This window comes from Chrysochloris asiatica, unplaced genomic scaffold, assembly GCF_000296735.1.
Source record: "Chrysochloris asiatica unplaced genomic scaffold, ChrAsi1.0 scaffold00046, whole genome shotgun sequence".
Classification (NCBI taxonomy): Eukaryota; Metazoa; Chordata; class Mammalia; order Afrosoricida; family Chrysochloridae; genus Chrysochloris; species Chrysochloris asiatica.
Genome location: NW_006408564.1, coordinates 4664807 through 4682609, shown reverse-complemented (window position 1 = coordinate 4682609; position 17803 = coordinate 4664807). Strand labels below are relative to the sequence as shown.

Below are 17803 nucleotides of genomic sequence, written 5' to 3'. Positions count from 1 at the left end.
CGGTGACCTCCTGTGTGTCAGAGCAGACCTGTGCTCCACACTGTTTGTACTGTTTGATTTTTCAGACGCAGATAGTCAGGACTTTTTTCTGAAGTGCATTTGGATGGACTCGAAACACTCCATTAGTAGCTGAGCATTAGTCATTTGTATCATCCTGGTCTCCTAATATCAATGTGGTCCCACATTCTTAGAAAGCCTTTCTATCAAAATAGTGTTTTCATTTTAGTATGAAAGTCCAGGGGGGGAAGGTCCTTCTTGCTGTTGTTGTTGTTTTTAGGTGCCATCCAGCTGGTTCTGAATCACAGCGACAAATCATACACAAACAAAAGGAAACACTGCCTGCACCTGTATCATCCTCAGCAGTTTTGTCACCCTGAAGCCCATTGGTGCTATCATTGTGCCAATCCATATCCTTGGAGGTCTTCATCTTGCTCACTTACTCTCCACTTTACCAAGCATAATGTCCTTCTCCAGAGACTGGTCCCACCTGATAATATGACTGAAGTCTAAGAGATGAAGTCTTACCATCTTGTTTTCTAAGAAACACCTGACTTTAGAATCTGCTTCTTACAGCACAAATGGGGTTGTTCTTTAGCACTTTATGGTACTTTCAATATTGTTCTTGAACACCTAACTTAAGTGCATCAATTCTCCTATGGACTTCCTTACTTTCGCATGCATATGAGACTGTTGAAATAGCATGGCTTGGTTCAGATGTATCTTAGTCCTCAAACAGATATCTTTGCACCTGAGCACTTTTAAGAGGTCTTGTGCAGCAGATTTCTCTAATGCAATATGTTGTTTCTGTTCTTGACTGCTGCTTTTGTGAGTGTTGATAGTGGATCCAAGCAAAATGAAGTCTTTGATAATGTCTATGTTTTTTCCATTTATCATGATGCTATTTATTGGGCTAGTGGTGAGAATTTTTGTTTTCTTTACATTGACATGCAAGCTGTAGTGAAGGCTGTAGTCTTTGATCTTCATCAGTAAGTTTTCTAAGTTGTTTTTGCTTTCAGCAAGCAAGGTTGTATTATCTGAATATTGCAGGTTGTTAATGAGTCCTCCTTCAGTCCTGATTCCATGTTCTTCTTTATATAATCCAGATTCTCAGATTATTTACGAATCATCCAGATTAAATAAGCATGGTGAAAGAATAAAATCCTAGTGCACACCTTTCCTGATTTTAAACCATTCGGTGTCTCCTTATTCGGTTTCAACAACCGCATCTTGGTCATGTCCCTCATGAGCACAATTCAGTGTTCTGGAATACTCATTCTCCTTCATATTATTCATAGCTTGTCATGATCCATACATTTGAAAACTTTTGCATAGTCAATAAGGCACAGGTAAACATCTTTCTGGTATTGTCTGCTTTCAGCTAAGATCCATCTGAAATCATATGCTAATTCTACATCCATGTCTGAATCTAGCTTGAATCTCTGCAGTTCCCTGTCAATGTGCTTTTGAAACCATTTTATAATTATCATTAGGAAAAATTTACTTGTATGTAATATTAGTGATTTTGTCCAATGATTTCCACATTCTGTTGGGTCACTTCTCTTTGGAATGACCACAGATATGGATCTTTTCCAACCAGTTGGCTAGGTAGCTGTCTTTACAATTTCTTGACATAGATGAGTGAGTGCTTCCAGTGTTGTATAAGTTTCTTGAAATATTTCAATTTGTGTTCCACCAATTCCAGAGCCCTGTTCTTTGTCAATGAATTCAGTGCACCTTGGACTTCTTACTACTGTGTCATTGGCTCTCTATGATGTTACCTCTTGAAATTGTTGGCTACTGTTTCGTTTTGGTACAGTGACTGTGTATCTCTTCCTTCTTCTTTTGATACGTTTTGCATCATTCAGTATTTTGCCCTTATTGATATTGTTAAGTGACTTCTTGTGATTTCTGACTCATAGCGACTCTGTATAGGGTTTCTGGGGAACAGCTGGTGAGTTTGAACTGCCAACCTTGTGCTTTAGACCAACCTTTCCATCAAGTGTTTATCCTACAGTGTCACACCAGGACTCCATTTTGTCCATAGACTCCATTAATACTGCAACCTGAGGCTTGTGTTTTTTCTTTAGTTCTTTCAGCTTGAGAAATGCTGACCGTATTCTCTTCTTTTGGTGTTTTACTCCAGCTCTTTGCATATTTCATTATAATATTTGTAATACTTGTAATATGGAACTTTTCCACCATCTCTTTCCACAGGTATAGTTAATTTGATTTCTGTGTGTTTCATCTGGTGAAATCCATGTACATAGTTGTCTTTACTTTGTTTTAAAAAAGATATTTGCAATGAATAAGTCATTGGTCTCACAAAATTCTATCAAAGTGCAATCCCCAGCACCATTTCTATGATGAAGGCAATATTTTCCACTGACTGATGCTTCCTCTTTGTTTTTATTCTTTGCATTCCAATCACTAGTAATTATCAACATGTCTTGATTACAATTTTGATCAATATTGCACAGAAGGCGTTGATAGAATCTTCTATTCCATCTTCACTTGCTTTAGTGGTTTATGGGCAAATTTTGAATAATAGTGGTATTAACTGGTTTTTCTTACAGGCATATGGATATTATCCTATCACAGACAGCATTGTACTTCAAGACAGAGCTTGAAATACTTTTTTTTGATGGTGAATACTATGCCACTCCTCTCCAATTTGTCTTTCTCAGCATAGTATCTGACTGTCAAATTCCAAACAGCCATTACAGTCCCTTTCAGATCACTAATGCCAAAGAGATCGAGATCTAAGTATTCCATTTAATTTTTGACAGCTTCCAGTTTTCCTAGATTCACACTTTGTACTTTCCATGTTCCAATTATTAATGGATATTTACAACTCTGTCTTCTCATTTTGTATTGTGCCCCATCCACATATGAAGGTCCCAAAATAGTCCCTTCATTCTTGTCATCATGGTCAAATGTACTTAAAGGAGACGGCTCTTTCCCACTAGTATTTTGAATGCCTTCTGACCCGAGGGGCTCATCTTCTGGGACTTTATCTGATAGTACTCCAGAGCGATTCATCATGTTTAAGTATTCCATACTCTTGTTTTTGCTAAGTGCGTTTGAGTCGGTTCTGACTCATAGCGACCCCTCTATAGGGTATCTGAGGAGTGGCTGTTATGCTTGAACTGCCAACCTTGCAGTTTGAACCATCCTTGCCTACTCTTGGTTATCTGGTTGGTTGGTTGGTTATTTATATGTTGTGGAGTAGGTTCCAACTCATAGAAACCACATATAAGGTTTCTGAGGATGTAAATCTTTGCAGGAGCAGAAAGCCTCATCTTTCTGCTTTGGAAGGGCTAGTAGTTTCGAACTGCTGACCTTGAGGTTAACAGCCCAACTTATAACCACTATGCTACCAGAGCTCCTTTGTTGTTGTTGTTGCTGTTGTTAAGTGCCATCGAGTTAGTACCGACTCATAGCAACCTTATATACAGCAGAATGAAAAAATGCCCAGTCCTGGGCCAACCTCACTGTTGTTGCCATGCTTGAGCCCATTGACACTGCCACTTTGCCAATCCATCTTGCTGAGGGTCTTCCTCTTTTTCTCTGACCCTCCACCTTACCAAACATGGTATCCTTCTCCAGCAACTGGTCCTTCCTGACAATATGTCTAAAGTATGAGAGACGAAGTTTGGCCATCTTGACCTCCAGGGAGCTGAACTTCTTCCAACTCTGGCTGAACTTCTTCCAACACAGATCTGTTTGTTCTTTTGTCAACCCATGGTACTTTTAATATTCTGCTCCAGCACTGTAACTCAAAAGCATCAATTCTGCTATGGTCTTCCTTATTCACAGTCCAGCTTTCGCATGCATATGAGGTTATTGAAAATACCATGGCTTGGGTCAGGCGTACCTTAGTCCTCAAGCTGACACCTTTGCTCTTCAACACTTTAAAAAGGTCTTGTGCAGCAGATTTGCCTAGCACAATACATTGTTTGATTTTTTTACTGGTACCAGAGCCCCTTTGTCATTGTTGTTAAATGCTGTTGAGTTGGTGCTGACCCATAGTGACCCTGCATAGGGTTTCTGAGGAGTGACTGATCCGCTTGAACTGCTGACCTTGCATTTCAAATGGCTTTGCAGTGTGGTGCATTAACCCACAGCGCCACACCAGGAGTCCTTAGCTCTCCTTAAATGACACCAAGATATATTTGTGGCAATGTGAACTTGTGAGACCTGGCTGCCAAGCTGTTTGTCTAGGAGCTGGGTCACCTTAGGTGAGTTAGGTGGCCTCTATGATCCTGGATTCTTCCCCATCCTCATTGTCCCCAGAGCACTGGCTGTGACCTCACAGCTGTGATTTGGACTAGATGAGGAGGACAACAATGGTAAGCTGTTGTTGGAACTTTATTTGTATTCTGTCAGTGTTTAGGTGTATTTCCTAATTGCCAAGAAGCCATTGGAAAAACCATGGAAGTACAAATCTCCAGGTACCATAGGCAATTGTGTGCACGGTAGACTTATTCTTTGTTTTGTCTCAAATGTGAGCTCATTCCTACATTCTAGAAGACCTGTGTCCTGCCTCTCTGTAGCCGTCATGTAGTCAAGGAGAGTATTCAGAAATCAAGAGAGGTTCTTTGAAGCTAAATGGAATGCTCAAGCAAAGGAGGATGAACCAAGATCTCAGTTGTCTGCTGCTTCTTGTCCCTACAAGGCACTGGAAACTCTCAAGTCTTGTTGATAGTGCCTCCCTCTTCTGGAACTGCTCTAGAAGTTTTCCAGATACCACTGTTGAACCAAGAAGGCCCTCAGAGGTTGAACATTGAGGCTCCTAGCAACTCTGCAAGACCAGCTTTTTAAAACAAACCCCAAACTATGTTGACGGTCTTTCCCAAATGTAGTTATATGCAGCTTCTTTTCTCAAACCCAATTTTAAGTATCTTCTGAGTATTATTTCCTGTAGAGCATTTCTTATACTTACTGCTTCTTTCTAAGTTCACTGCTTATTATTACCTATTGTGGTATGCTTTGGTATGTACAGTGATGGGTTCTTGTCTCTTCTTTTGTGACAATTCACTCACAGGAGAGAATCATTGAGCGCTTGAAAGAACAACGGGAGAGAGATGATCGGGAAAGACTAGAAGAGATAGAATCCTTCCGAAAGGAGAACAAAGACCTGAAAGAGAAGGTCAATGCTTTACAAGCTGAACTGACTGAGAAAGAGGTGAGTTAAAAAAAAAAAAAAAAAAAAAAGCAAAAGCAGATGAACCTTATGAGCCCACGTTCAGTGCAGTCCTGAGAGACTTAGTGTGAAGACTTAGAGAATGTGATAACATTTCTTATGTAAAATTTTCTAAGTTCAACAGAATTTTTTTCTTGTAGCTCCCATTAAGGGTGATGTTCTAAGTATATCTTCTCTGCTCTGCTAACTCTACAAAATGTGACTCTTTGAAGCTTTTCTTTATATCTTACACATATTTGTGTGACATAGAGGAATCAATATTTGTTCAAATTCCCATGATCCTTTGCTTGAGATAACAAAACAGTATCAGTACTTTGATAATAACATCAGCTGATTCTTGTGCGGGGTGTTTTACATTCATCTGTGCTGTTCAAGCTGATGAACCTTCACCTGGAGTTCAGAGCTCTAGTATCAGTTGGATATAAAGGTGTATGTTCATCATGCCTGCTTTTCCAGAATGTTATGTTGACATTATGGTAAGTGATTTTAAACAGAATTTCCATGCTATTACAAATGCAGACATGGAATGCAAATCTTACCTCTATTAGATGGTAAACAGTGAAATCTAAAAGAGATTTCTTCCATAAGGATTATGGAGAGGATACCCATTCTCCAAGGGATGCCTCTTTCCCCCTTTTCGTATTTGTGGAGAAGATTGTGAGGCAGGGAAGCATTTTACTTTATTTACTCTCTACAACTCTGAGATAGTACTATTGTCCAGAGTTGTGTCTGTCACACTTTGGTGGACCCTTTGGTCTCATCAGGCTGTGTTGCTACACAGTTAACCATGTCCCAGCCATGCAGGATTGATTGTCGCATTTCTTTGATTTTTTGATCATTTAAAATAAATCAAAGCAGTATCTAAATTAAGAATTCAGATGAAGATAGGCAGAGTTGGTGAGTAAGAGGAACTTAAAGGACACGGAGATGTAAAATCATTGTCCCTCATGTTTTATAAAGAAGGGATGATTTCTTTCATATGTAAAGAAAACATTTCAATCCTCTTCCTACTATTTTACTGCTTTATTGTGACTTGGATCATCTATAATTAATGGGCTTTGCATGAAACAAAAGGTACAGAAATTTTGACCCCATTTGTAGTAGTTTTCTCTGATTTCAAATGTTATTTGTGTATTGTATCTTAAAATCAACATATATGCTTCCAACTGAGAAGAGGTGACATGGTGCACCATGAGTGTGAAATGAAAATAATTTCATAAATAATGCTGAGGCTGTATGACTTTCAGATAAACACTTCAGCAGATATGTATTGTGTATGTACAACGTCCCTGACATTGGGCTAGTTCCACCAGACACAGAATCGAAGATTGAACATAGAGGTAGATATATGACAGGCCTTTAAAAAGTTCATGGAGAAATCAAATTAAGAAATAATGGAATTTTTCCATAAAATTATTGAAGCCTCTTAGTACCTATGCTCAGTTCACTGGTGGAACTCTTTCTACAGCTCTGCTCTTAAGACCTTTCGATTGGTTGCATCAGGTCTACCCTAGTTATTGAGGACAATTGCTTTTATTTGAAGTCAGTAAATTGCAGATGAAAAATCCCATCTACAAAATGCTTTTACAGCAACACCAAGATATGTGTTTGATTGAATAAGTTGGAACTCTAGTCTAGCCAAGTTGAGAATAGACTGATCATCACACTGGGTAATTTAAAATATATGAAGAAGAACAACACAGTTTCTGTCCACAAGGAGCTTATCATTTAGTTGAGGTAGTCATACATACTGATCCTGACAAAATATGAAACAACTGGATTATAAGGTGTTTTTTGTGTGTGTGTGTGTGTGTGTGTGTGTGTGGAAGTGATAAGTTCAGAGCTCTGGAATTGTAGGTTTGAGATTTGTATCTCCCTTTGATGGACAGATTACATTTAACTTATTGGCGCCTCAGTTCCCTTACCTAACAAATGATCATAACTAGCTGATCTCTCAGAGGGTTGTTCGGAGCACCTTTCTGGGCAGGGCAGTCTGCATCAGCTTCATCCAGTGCCCAGGAAGCAGTCCCGGCACACATCCTTAGGCAACATAATTTACTGAGATTTTAGTAAGTCGTTAGTAAATGATATCTCCCAAGGTGTTGCACATGATATAAATGAAATGCACAATGTCTGATGTGAGGTAAACCTTGATTATTTTACTTGCATAGTTAAACGTTGCTAACCGTTTCATATTCAGTGATGAACATTGCTTTTTTCTGTAACAGTTATGTTCAATAATACATATAAGTATTTATTTCTTTAGTCTTTGGAGTTCAGACTGTACAGAAAAGCTCTTGATTTATAGACCTAGTGGATAAATTGAACAGTTTAGGTAACCCCACATTTGAGTTGGGGAGATTCATTATTGTATTGTTAATTTGGACTTACGAGAGCCACCTTTAATTTTTACATGATTTTATCTTTGACCCTCCAGAAGATGCTTGAGAAACCCGTCATCATTTTTCTGTTAAAGGGAAGAAATGGAGCCTGATTAAAAAAAAAAAAAATTCAGTGGGATGCCTCTTTTATACTTGATTTTCCTTTTGGGGAGAGAAAACAGTAAAGTTGGTATTTTCGTTCGTATTTGTCTTAGAATCCATGTGGCCTGACAGTAGTTAATGTCAACAGAAGGCTGGAGTGTCTGTTTTGCTGTGACATATAAAGACCATCTTGGGACTGACATCATCACCCTGACTTTGAGACTTGAGGCATGCATTTATTGACCACACCATTGGGTCACATCAGATTCTACTGCAATTAGATCCTGTAAGCTGGCCAACTTTAATTTCCTGGCCAGCGCTAACTCTTGTTACCTTAGTAAGACTATATTTACCCTTTCTGTCTAGCATACACTTTATTGCTACGTATTGAATCAGTGTATTCAAATTGAAGACCTTGCTAGTAGAAATTGCAGTGCTTTACTTACTAGCGTTCTTTTCCTTTCAGTCTAGTTTAATTGACCTCAAAGAACATGCATCTTCATTAGCCTCAGCAGGGCTGAAAAGGGATTCCAAATTAAAATCTCTAGAAATAGCCATCGAACAAAAGAAAGAGGAATGTAGCAAATTGGAAGCACAGTTAAAAAAGGTAAGTGAAGTCTAAGAAAAACAATGTTAATTTTTAAATGATTTTTTTAATGGATAAGGAAGAAACTTTTTTTTACTTTCTTCAAAAGAAATCAACCCCTTATCTTTTGCTGTCTGCTGATAAAAGAATTAGACCCTCTTAACTATTCCTAAGAAGTCTGCATCAAATCTGTCTGTGGACCTGAAAAATTATCTTAGGTTTCCTGTCTGAAGAAAACTTGAAAAATAGATTAAAAAATAATGTAGTGAAAATGGAAACATTATATAAACCAGCCGCTACTTTCTGTGCAAATCTCAACTATCAAAAAAGATAAGTGTAAATGTTTACAACAAACCAGAGAATCGAGGGGCCCATTAGACACTGATAAAATCCTTTCAGAAATTGATCTGATTTTTTTTTTTTTTTTTTGTATTGGAACTTAGCAATAACTTTTCCTGGCAATTTGAAATTTGTAGACTTTCACTAAAAAAAAGTCAAATCCTTGGTATATCTGTAGGATGAGTATTTACACTTGACCAAAAACCACCTTGATAGATAAGGAATCTTGCTCATATAGAAGACTTAGGGAAAGAAAGTGGCATCTCTACATTGTAGCGTTGACATGTTTACTCTGCCCTGGGCATTTTTGTGGAGTATATTTCCAGTCATGCATTGCTCCTTTGACTTTCTTCCCTGTGTTGTTTGGTACGTCTGCAACCATTGTTCACATAAAACTCATAACACTATGAGTTTAAGCATTTTGTTTCCCTTCAGCAGTTTGTAAACCCAAGCAAAAGAAATGATAAGAATCTAAAATACCAAATAAAGCATATAATAAAATTTAACTGTAGATAATGCTTAGCACACTAGCATGGGGATTTATTTGCTGGAGTTATGAAAATATATGACAGGGATTATCGGAGATCTGAAAGAAACATGTATCTGTGGAGAAATTACTCTGAGTGTTTTAAAATTTCATATAACATTTTGTTTCATACCATATGTCACTGAAATGTGCCTTTGCTCTTCTTATTTCACACACACTCACACAAAATTATGAACTTGTCATGAGAAACTTCTTACTAGTAAAGTCTATGTATTAGTACAGACCTATAGATAAATAGCGTAGTGGTTACGAATCGGGCTGTGAACCTTAAGGTCAGTGGTTCGAAACTACCAGCCGCTCCGCGGGAGAAAGATGAGGCTTTCTACTCCCGTAAGGATTTACACCCTCGGAAACCCTGTACAGGGTCGCTATGGGTCGGCTCCGACTCGAAGACACTTAACAACAACAGCAACAACATAGATAAATAGATTAACTTTCTTTCTAACAAACAGCAAGATAATTTTTTCCTGTTGCACAATCGATTTCCCAAGTCTCTCAAGATCTCATTTACTTCAAGCAGTCTTTTGGTGAGCAAGAATCTTAAGATAAGGATTTCACTTGCCTGTTTGAGGACTCTATGGTGGCACAGTAGCTAAAGTTCTCAGCTGCTAACCAAAAGGTTGGTGGTTGAAACCCATCAGCTGCTCCGTGGGAGAATCATGTGACAGTCTGCTATAGGACCTTTCTGTTTTGTCCTGTTGTTGTTGTTAAGTGCCGTCAAGTCAATTCCTACCCATAGCGATCCTGTATAGGGTTTCCAAGGAGCAGCTGGTGAGCTTGAACCACTGACCTTGCAGTTCAAATGACTTTGCATTTTGACCCATTAGCCCACAGTGCCACACCAGGACTCTTACAGGGGTGCTATTCGTCAGACTCGACTCAAAAGCATTGGGTTTGCTTTTCTTTTTTTGTTTGAGACTGTTTTAACAGAGACTGATTTGAGTATGTATGCACTGGGTGTATGATATACATTATTGATAGGTACATGAGTGTGTTATACAATATGTTACACATATATCTGCATATCAAGGAAAAACCTTCCAAATTACTTTTAATTAATATATGGTTTATGGAGTCCTTGTGTGGCACTTTGGGTTAATGTGCTGGACTGCAAAGTCAGTTCGAACTGCAAGATCAGCGGTTCAAGCTCACGAGACCCTCCTCAGAAACCCCATACAGTGTCTCTATGGGTTGGAACCTACTCAAGGGCACTTAATAACAACAAATAATTTTGCAAAAGAGAAACATGTATTGGTTCCCTCTGGCAGAACTTTGCGCTGTGTTAACTGAGTCACAGTGTGATGAATCTGAAAGAGAGAGGACCTCAAATAGAACTGGGCATGGAAGCCACCCTCCATCAACCCTGAGGACCCTTTATGGAGACCAGGGCACCAGGTTTACTCTCTTTACAGATACATATGGCACACCTTCCTCTATACTGTAAGTCATCTATGGAGTTTTAAATACCTAGTAACTAGAAGAGGCTCCCAGACTTATGCTTATAATTTACAGGTATATGACTTGACTAGTTTAATTAGTCAGTATCGATGCAACTCAGTGTTAGTGTCCTCTGACACAGCTTTGGATTGTCCAAAGATCACTTAGTGTCTGTGGTTTCCTTAGACTCTCAAGTTAGATGCCAGGTACTGAAATTCACAGACCAAAATCCTAAGACATTTTAGGGTTATTCCTAATAGCATGTTAGTATTTAGACACTCCACCAGAATTAAACTAGCAAATATATATGTCTTTCTGTAATGTACCTATTGAATGTAAGAAAAGTAAAGTTATTTTTAAGTATATAAATGACATGTGTTTATACTATCACCTAAATGCATACTACAGTGAGATTAAATAGAGTAATTATAATTTTACTATTTTATACTTAAATTGCAAAAATGCTATTTTATTGATTTTAGCTCTGTCATCAGCAAAATTCAGAAGTTTAAAATACTGTTTTTAATAGTTTTTAATTTTTGCTCTAAAAAAATAGTTCTGTTAAAACCTCAAGTGCCTATCACCTTAATAATTTGGGACCTATATGAAAAATCTAAGACAGCATTGTATGAATGTACAGAAAAATACGTATTTGCTCCTGGAAAAATTAGAAGTTATAAAAGTAAAAGGCATGTTTGGGCCTCTTTTTAAATAAAAGAGTGTGTTACGTTACTTATGAATAAAATAGAAAAGTGTTTTAGAAAACTAGAGCCAAAGTTTTCTAAATGAAAGCTGAAAATGTAATAGTTTTATTAAGTCATAAATACAACATGAATTACCAGTGAACACAAGTCTTTGCTCGAGACTTGTGAGCACCTCAGTATTTTCACCTTAAAATCTACACCTCATCATAGGTGTGTTCATCAGAAGAAGAACCTTGTCTGTAAGTGATAGTGGGATCCAAGTGGTGATTTAAATATATTTCACTCTTTTGAACAATGTTTGACATTGGTGAGGTGAACATTGACATCAATTGTCACATTTACCCCTTTGCTGCATCATGTTAAGTCATGTCCAGTTACTTTGTGCTGGAAACTAGTTATAGGCAGAACATCAACTATTCCTTGCTCATTCCCTTCCACCTATTTAAAGTGATGCCATCAAATGTGTATATATGAGGAAATTGTCATACTAAGAGTGAGGCTAAAGGAGCCTGATGGCATAGTGGGTTACACATTGGATTCAAAGTCAGCAATTTAAATCTAGCAGCCAGTCCAAGAGAGAAATATAAGACTTTCCTCTCCCGTGAAGATTTACAGCCTCAGAAATCCTATGGAGAGTTACTATATGTCGGAACCAACTCCATGGCACCTAAAAACACAAGAAAAATAGTGAGATTAATAAAATGATACTCATCAGGGAACATAAGGAGCCCCGGTAGTATAGTGGAGTACACATTGGGCTGCTAACTGTAAGGTCTGCATGTGCAATCCACCAGCTGCTCCTTAGGAGAAAGATGAGGATTTCTAGTCCCGTAAAGATTTCAACTTCAGAAATGCTATATAGGATCATTATGAGTTGAAAGTGACTCCATGGCACACAACTGCTACCACTGATCAGGTAACATGAAGTCCTGGTGTGGCACAGTAAGGTAAGTGCTGAACTGTTAAACACAAGTTTGGCAGTTAGGCCCACCAGCTACTCCTCAGAAACCCTATACAAGGTCGTTACGAGTCAGAAGTGACTCAGCGGCATTTAACAACAACAACTTTCAGGTAACATGAACTACTAGTATGAAAAATGCATTCATCAATGGTAGACACACCAGGGGTTGAGAGAAACTGACTAGTTATTACTTTGTGTCTCAAAGGAGTGTTTACAGGTCCAGATTTACAGATAAATGCATCCCATATGATTGGAAATCATCTGAAAGCAGCTGTCATTTAAAATGTTATGATTTATGTTATTTAGTTTGAATCATGATAAAATTATCATTTATTTCTTTGAAGAACAAGAATTTCAGCCTCTTAAAAGGCTTTTATCTTGCAGCTTAAATCAGAGCAAAGATTGATACCTGGATATTGAGTCCCAAATTAATGGTGCAGCTAGTTAAGAAATATAAATTGGAAGTGCACTGTTGAAATACGATGTAATACATTTGAATCCATAAACATTTGAATCTTCTACACAAAAGAGAGAGGAGAGATTCCAAAGTACTTGGAACATAATAGGAAAGTCTTTGCAAATAATACTCTTTGTTCATTGTGAACTAACAGTATACACTGGTGATGTAACAATGGGTAATCCTATATTTTGGATTCCTTTATTTTTTTCTTCAATTTATTGTTAATCCTATAATGTCTTGCTTACTGATACTTTGCTATTGCTAACCAACCTGCTGTTTGCTGATCTATATTTTTCCGAAGTTAGACTGAATAGAAAATTCAGGCTTGTGTTAATATAAAAGAAGAGCTATAAATTCAATGATAAGATTTAATTAATCTTTTATTATTACCATCTTTGAAGTTCAGGTAATAAATTGCAGGCTTGGCCAAAAGTACTTCTTCTGATTCATTGCTAGAGGCCAGCACTTCATGTATCATCAAAAGTGGGCAGCTTTCTTTATTTCATGGGTTATTTAACTTGAGGAAGGGAAAGTAACACAAACCTTAAATTTCTTATTCCAGCTATTCTTTTTTAGGAGCCAAAGTCAACATTTGTATTGCCCTAGAGCCTCTCACTTGCTCTGTGGAATGTTTAGAAACTAAAATTTCTTCTTTTTTAACAACCAGTTCGTCTGTGCAAATGCACTGGATTTGTTGAGCTAATGCTGTTTTTCTGAATCTTTCCTTCTTTCCCTGTCTGTGCTTCAATGCCACCCCAACTTTGCAATGTAGCAAGCTGAGCAGTTATTCAATCAGATGTACAACCCAGTAAGTCGTTTCCGAAAGTTCCCGCTGTAACATATCAAAGCATGAGGATCCGTTAGACCACATGTCACTATGTGTCATATGGGCAGGTTTTAGAAATATTTATGAGTTTCTTCCTATTTTCATTCTGTCAAAAGAAATGACCTGTGAAGAGGTCTCTGCCATTTCTTTTTAATGTAACATTTTTAACAAATTTAAATAACTGGAGGAAATATTGCCAGCTCTGATGTTACCTCCTTCTTAATTTCCATCCTCAGCCTATATAAACAGGTCAAAGGCAGATCTAGGCTCGTGGAATTCTGTCTTAGATCCTATAGGCAATGGTAGACCTATCTATGACCAAAGGGATAGCATTAGTTAAATAATAAAATTCTGCAGACTCCTGGTGTGGCGCTGTACAATCAGCAGTGGACTGTGAACCACAGATGGGCAGTTCAAAACAGGTGCTCCTCAGAAACCCTATACAGGGCCACTGTGAGTAGGAACCAACTTGACGACACTTGACAACAACAGTCTATATTTTTGGAGCGCAGTGACTTCATAAGATAAGGACTGGTCTGTGAACCGCAAGATTGGCAATTTGAACCCACCACCTATTCTGTGAGAGAAAAGTAGGCTTTCTGCTCCCACAGAGATTTATAACCTTGGAAACCCTATGCAGGGTCGCTATGAGTCAGAACTGACTCAACAGTAATTAACAACAACACTGTATATTGTAGTCCAGCGATAGAAGTTAAAATAAAGTTAGAGTTTAAAATAGTGTTATGCTTGCTGAGATTGGAAAATAGTTGTATGAGTTAAAAACAAGTTATTTGAGAACAACCCAAAATACAGCCTCCATAGTAACAGATTGTAAGAATTCTGATTATAGTTACTGGAATAATGAAGCAGGAAACTAGTGAAAAATACTCATAAAATGGCCCAAATTTTCTTTTTATCCTAATGACAGGTGTGTAATTATATAAAATAGTTGTTTCTTTTGCTTTATTGAAGAAGAGTCTTTTGTGTTTTGTCAACTCAAGTAGCTCACTGGTAGAAATATTACATTAAGGTAGCCAGGCTGTGTCATTTGGCTGATGTGATCTGTGTTACCCTGCATTCCAATTAGCTCATATTTATAAATTTCCATCATATGAAGAAGGACTAACATGAATAAAGGAAATGAGTCAGCTGGCAACTTTTACTTGCTCATCTGCTGCTCTAGAGTAGAGTGATGCATAAGATACCTACTGTACCTAGTTAAACTCAAAACCCATCCTGTTCTTAAAAATAATTATGTTTCTGCAAACAGAATTCATCAAATCCTAGTGGAGTTTCTTTATTACCTCATTTCTCAATATGGATTTTGTTGTTGTTGTTAGGTGCCATCGAGTCGGTACTGACCCATATGACCTTATGCACAGCAGAATTAAACACTGCCCGATCCTGGACTAACCTCACTACTGTTGCCATGCTTGAGTCCATCAATGCTGCCACTTGGCCAATCCATTTCGTTGGGGGTCTTTCTCTTTTTCTCTGACTCTCCACCTTACCAAACATGATATCCTTCTTCAGCGACTGGTCCCTCCTGACAATATGTCCCAAGTATGAGAGACGAAGTTTGGCCATCTTGACCTCTAAGGATCACTCTGGCAGCACTTCTTCCAAAACGGATCTATTGGTTCTTTTGGCAGCCCATGGCACTTTCAATTTTCTCCTCCAACACCATAACTCAAAAGCATCAATTCTTCTACGGTCTTCCTTATTCACTGTCCAGCTTTTGCATGCATATGAGGTTATTGAAAATACCATGGCTTGGGTCAGGCATACCTTAGTCCTCAAGCTGAAATCTTTGCTCTTCTACACTTTAAAAAGGTCTTGTGCAGCAGATTTACTAATACAGATTTTAGAGCAGCAAAAATAATGACTCTACATTATTTTTCTCTTCTGAATGAAAATGTTAACAAGAGGACTCAAGAGAGCAGAGAGGTGGAGAAAGACAAATAAAATCGGAATATCTTTAAACTTGACAGTCAACCCTGGGAAGGATGTATGTTTTCTTTAGTGCTTCTTAAAAAGGCATAAATTAATCCCAGTGAAATTATTTTATTCTTACTACTTAAGGATGGGAAGAAAACCTAAGTATGTCAGGTTGTGAGTCTGCTCAGGACAGATGGGGAGAATGTCATTCCCACAAGCCACATAGATTTACCAAGGCAGAGATAGGAGTTCACCATCCCTGTCAGGGAAGGTAGGACCAAAGAAATAGCTCTGTTAATTTTTACACTGTTATCAGATATATTGCTGACATGGGACTTATCAGACTTTTTCTTGTGAAAATCACAAGGGGCTTCAGTATGCAAAAGCGAACTTTGTAGTCCACCAGGTGACTATTAGAAAACTAATCAAACCATTTTTTTTTCTTCCTAAATTAATGAAGCTAACCCATTGTTTTGGCAAACTGGGAATATAGCCAAACTTCCATTATTTTACCTCCCACTGTCTGCGGGCTCCAAGTCTTTTTGAACTGATGGAGATGCCGCATGATGAATTTTATATCCATAGTAGTCTTTTAACAAGTGACTATGTTTTTCCTAGTTATAAAAATAATATATAGTTACAGGAGAGAATCTGCAGAAATATGGGAGGGCATAGGAGAAAATAAAAATAACAGGATTTCTCACTGCCCAGAGAGAATCATTAGGAACATTGGCGTTTCTTTCCTACCCAGACATCTTTTTATTGTGTTCTTGCTTTGCCTCCTTCTCTCCTGCTCTCTCCTGTTTCCTTCATTCCTTTACCTTTTTGTCCTTTCCTCCTTCCTTCTCTTTCCTCCCATTTCTTTTTTCTGTTCCTTTAACTTCTTATCTGCCATACTTGTTGTTTTTACCACATGTGTCCAAGTATTTATGCAGTTTTATACCCTATTTTTAGACCATTTGATTGAAATTTTATAGTCTTCTCTAGTATTTACTTATTTTCCTAATAAACAGGGGTTTCTTCTTTCTCTCTTTATTGACCACTATAAATAATACTCTGAAGAACATCTGTCTATATTACTTTCCACACTTTCCTATTTATTTTCATATAATTCATTCCTCTGGCAAAGATTTTAAATAGGTCCAATTGTTCCGTCTGTTTTGCGTTTCAGAAAGGTTTCCCCACTGCAGGTTCTTTCCTGAACTTTCCAGGGGGCCCTTCTGCCATTCCTGGAGAACACTGAGAAACATCATTTTTCCTATCTTGCACAAATACTTAGGTAGAAATTATTTGTTTTTTTAATTTGTGTTTAGTTATGTGGTTGATTTTTTCATGTATTTATTAGTCACGTGTTTTTCTTCAGTAAGTTTAAGTCCTGTGAGCAGTTGCTTTTGAACTTAGTGTTTTGTTTATTGATTTCTATACATTATCTTATATCTTATATGGAATCTTTTTCAGATTTTTGACAAACTTTTACTTAACTTTATAATTTTATACAGAGATAATTTTTATCTAGGGATTTCCTCATTGCGCTTCTGCTTAGAAGTTATCCTCTGGTTTCAAGAATAGACACTCACCAGTGTTTAATAGTGCCGATTTTTAAGTCAATTTAACTCCTGTGGTACTGTTGGAAAAGCACTGGACTGCTAACCACAAGATGAGTGGTTCTAACCCACCAGGTGCTCCTTGGAAACCCTATATGGGGACCCTGTGAGTTGGAACAGACTCTCTGACACTTAACAACGACAACAAGTTTCTATCTACAGAAATGTGTTGTGAGATGTCGTTTTGATTTACTACAAAAAAAGAAAAAATCAACTTACTGTCTTAGTACAATTTACCAAAGAGTTTCTATTTATTCACTGTTTTTTATACTTTTTTATTGTATGTTGTTGTTAAGTACCATGGAGTCAGTTCCGACTCATAGTGACCCTGCACAGGGTTTCCGAGGCTGTAAATCTTTAGGGGAGCAGAAAGCCTCATTTTTCTCCTGCAGAATGGCTGGTAGTTTCAAACTGCCAACCTTCAGGTTAGTAGCCTGATTTGTAACCTCTATGCTACCAGCGCTCCTTTTTTTATTGTATGTTGTTGTTAGGTGCCATCGAGTTGGTGCTGACTCATAGCAACCTTATGCACAGCAGAATGAAACATTGCCTGATCCTGGGCCAACCTCACTACTGTTGCCAGACTTGAGTCCATCCATGCTGCCCCTTGGCCAATTCATCTCGTTGGGGGTCTTCCTCTTTTTCTCTGACCCTCCACCTTACCAAACATGATATCCTTCTCCAGTGACTGGTCCCTCCTGACAATATGTCTCAA

General features: G+C 37.9%; 1 protein-coding gene across 1 annotated transcript in view; it reads left to right on the top strand.

Annotated features, from left to right (window-relative positions):
- Positions 1 to 17803, top strand: part of ERC2 (ELKS/RAB6-interacting/CAST family member 2) — a 1669968-nt gene that overhangs the window by 808079 nt on the left and 844086 nt on the right. The window contains exons 9-10 of the mRNA XM_006862059.1: positions 5045 to 5185; positions 8153 to 8293. Coding sequence (XP_006862121.1) covers positions 5045 to 5185; positions 8153 to 8293 — 282 coding nt within the window. The remainder of the gene's footprint in view (positions 1 to 5044; positions 5186 to 8152; positions 8294 to 17803) is intronic.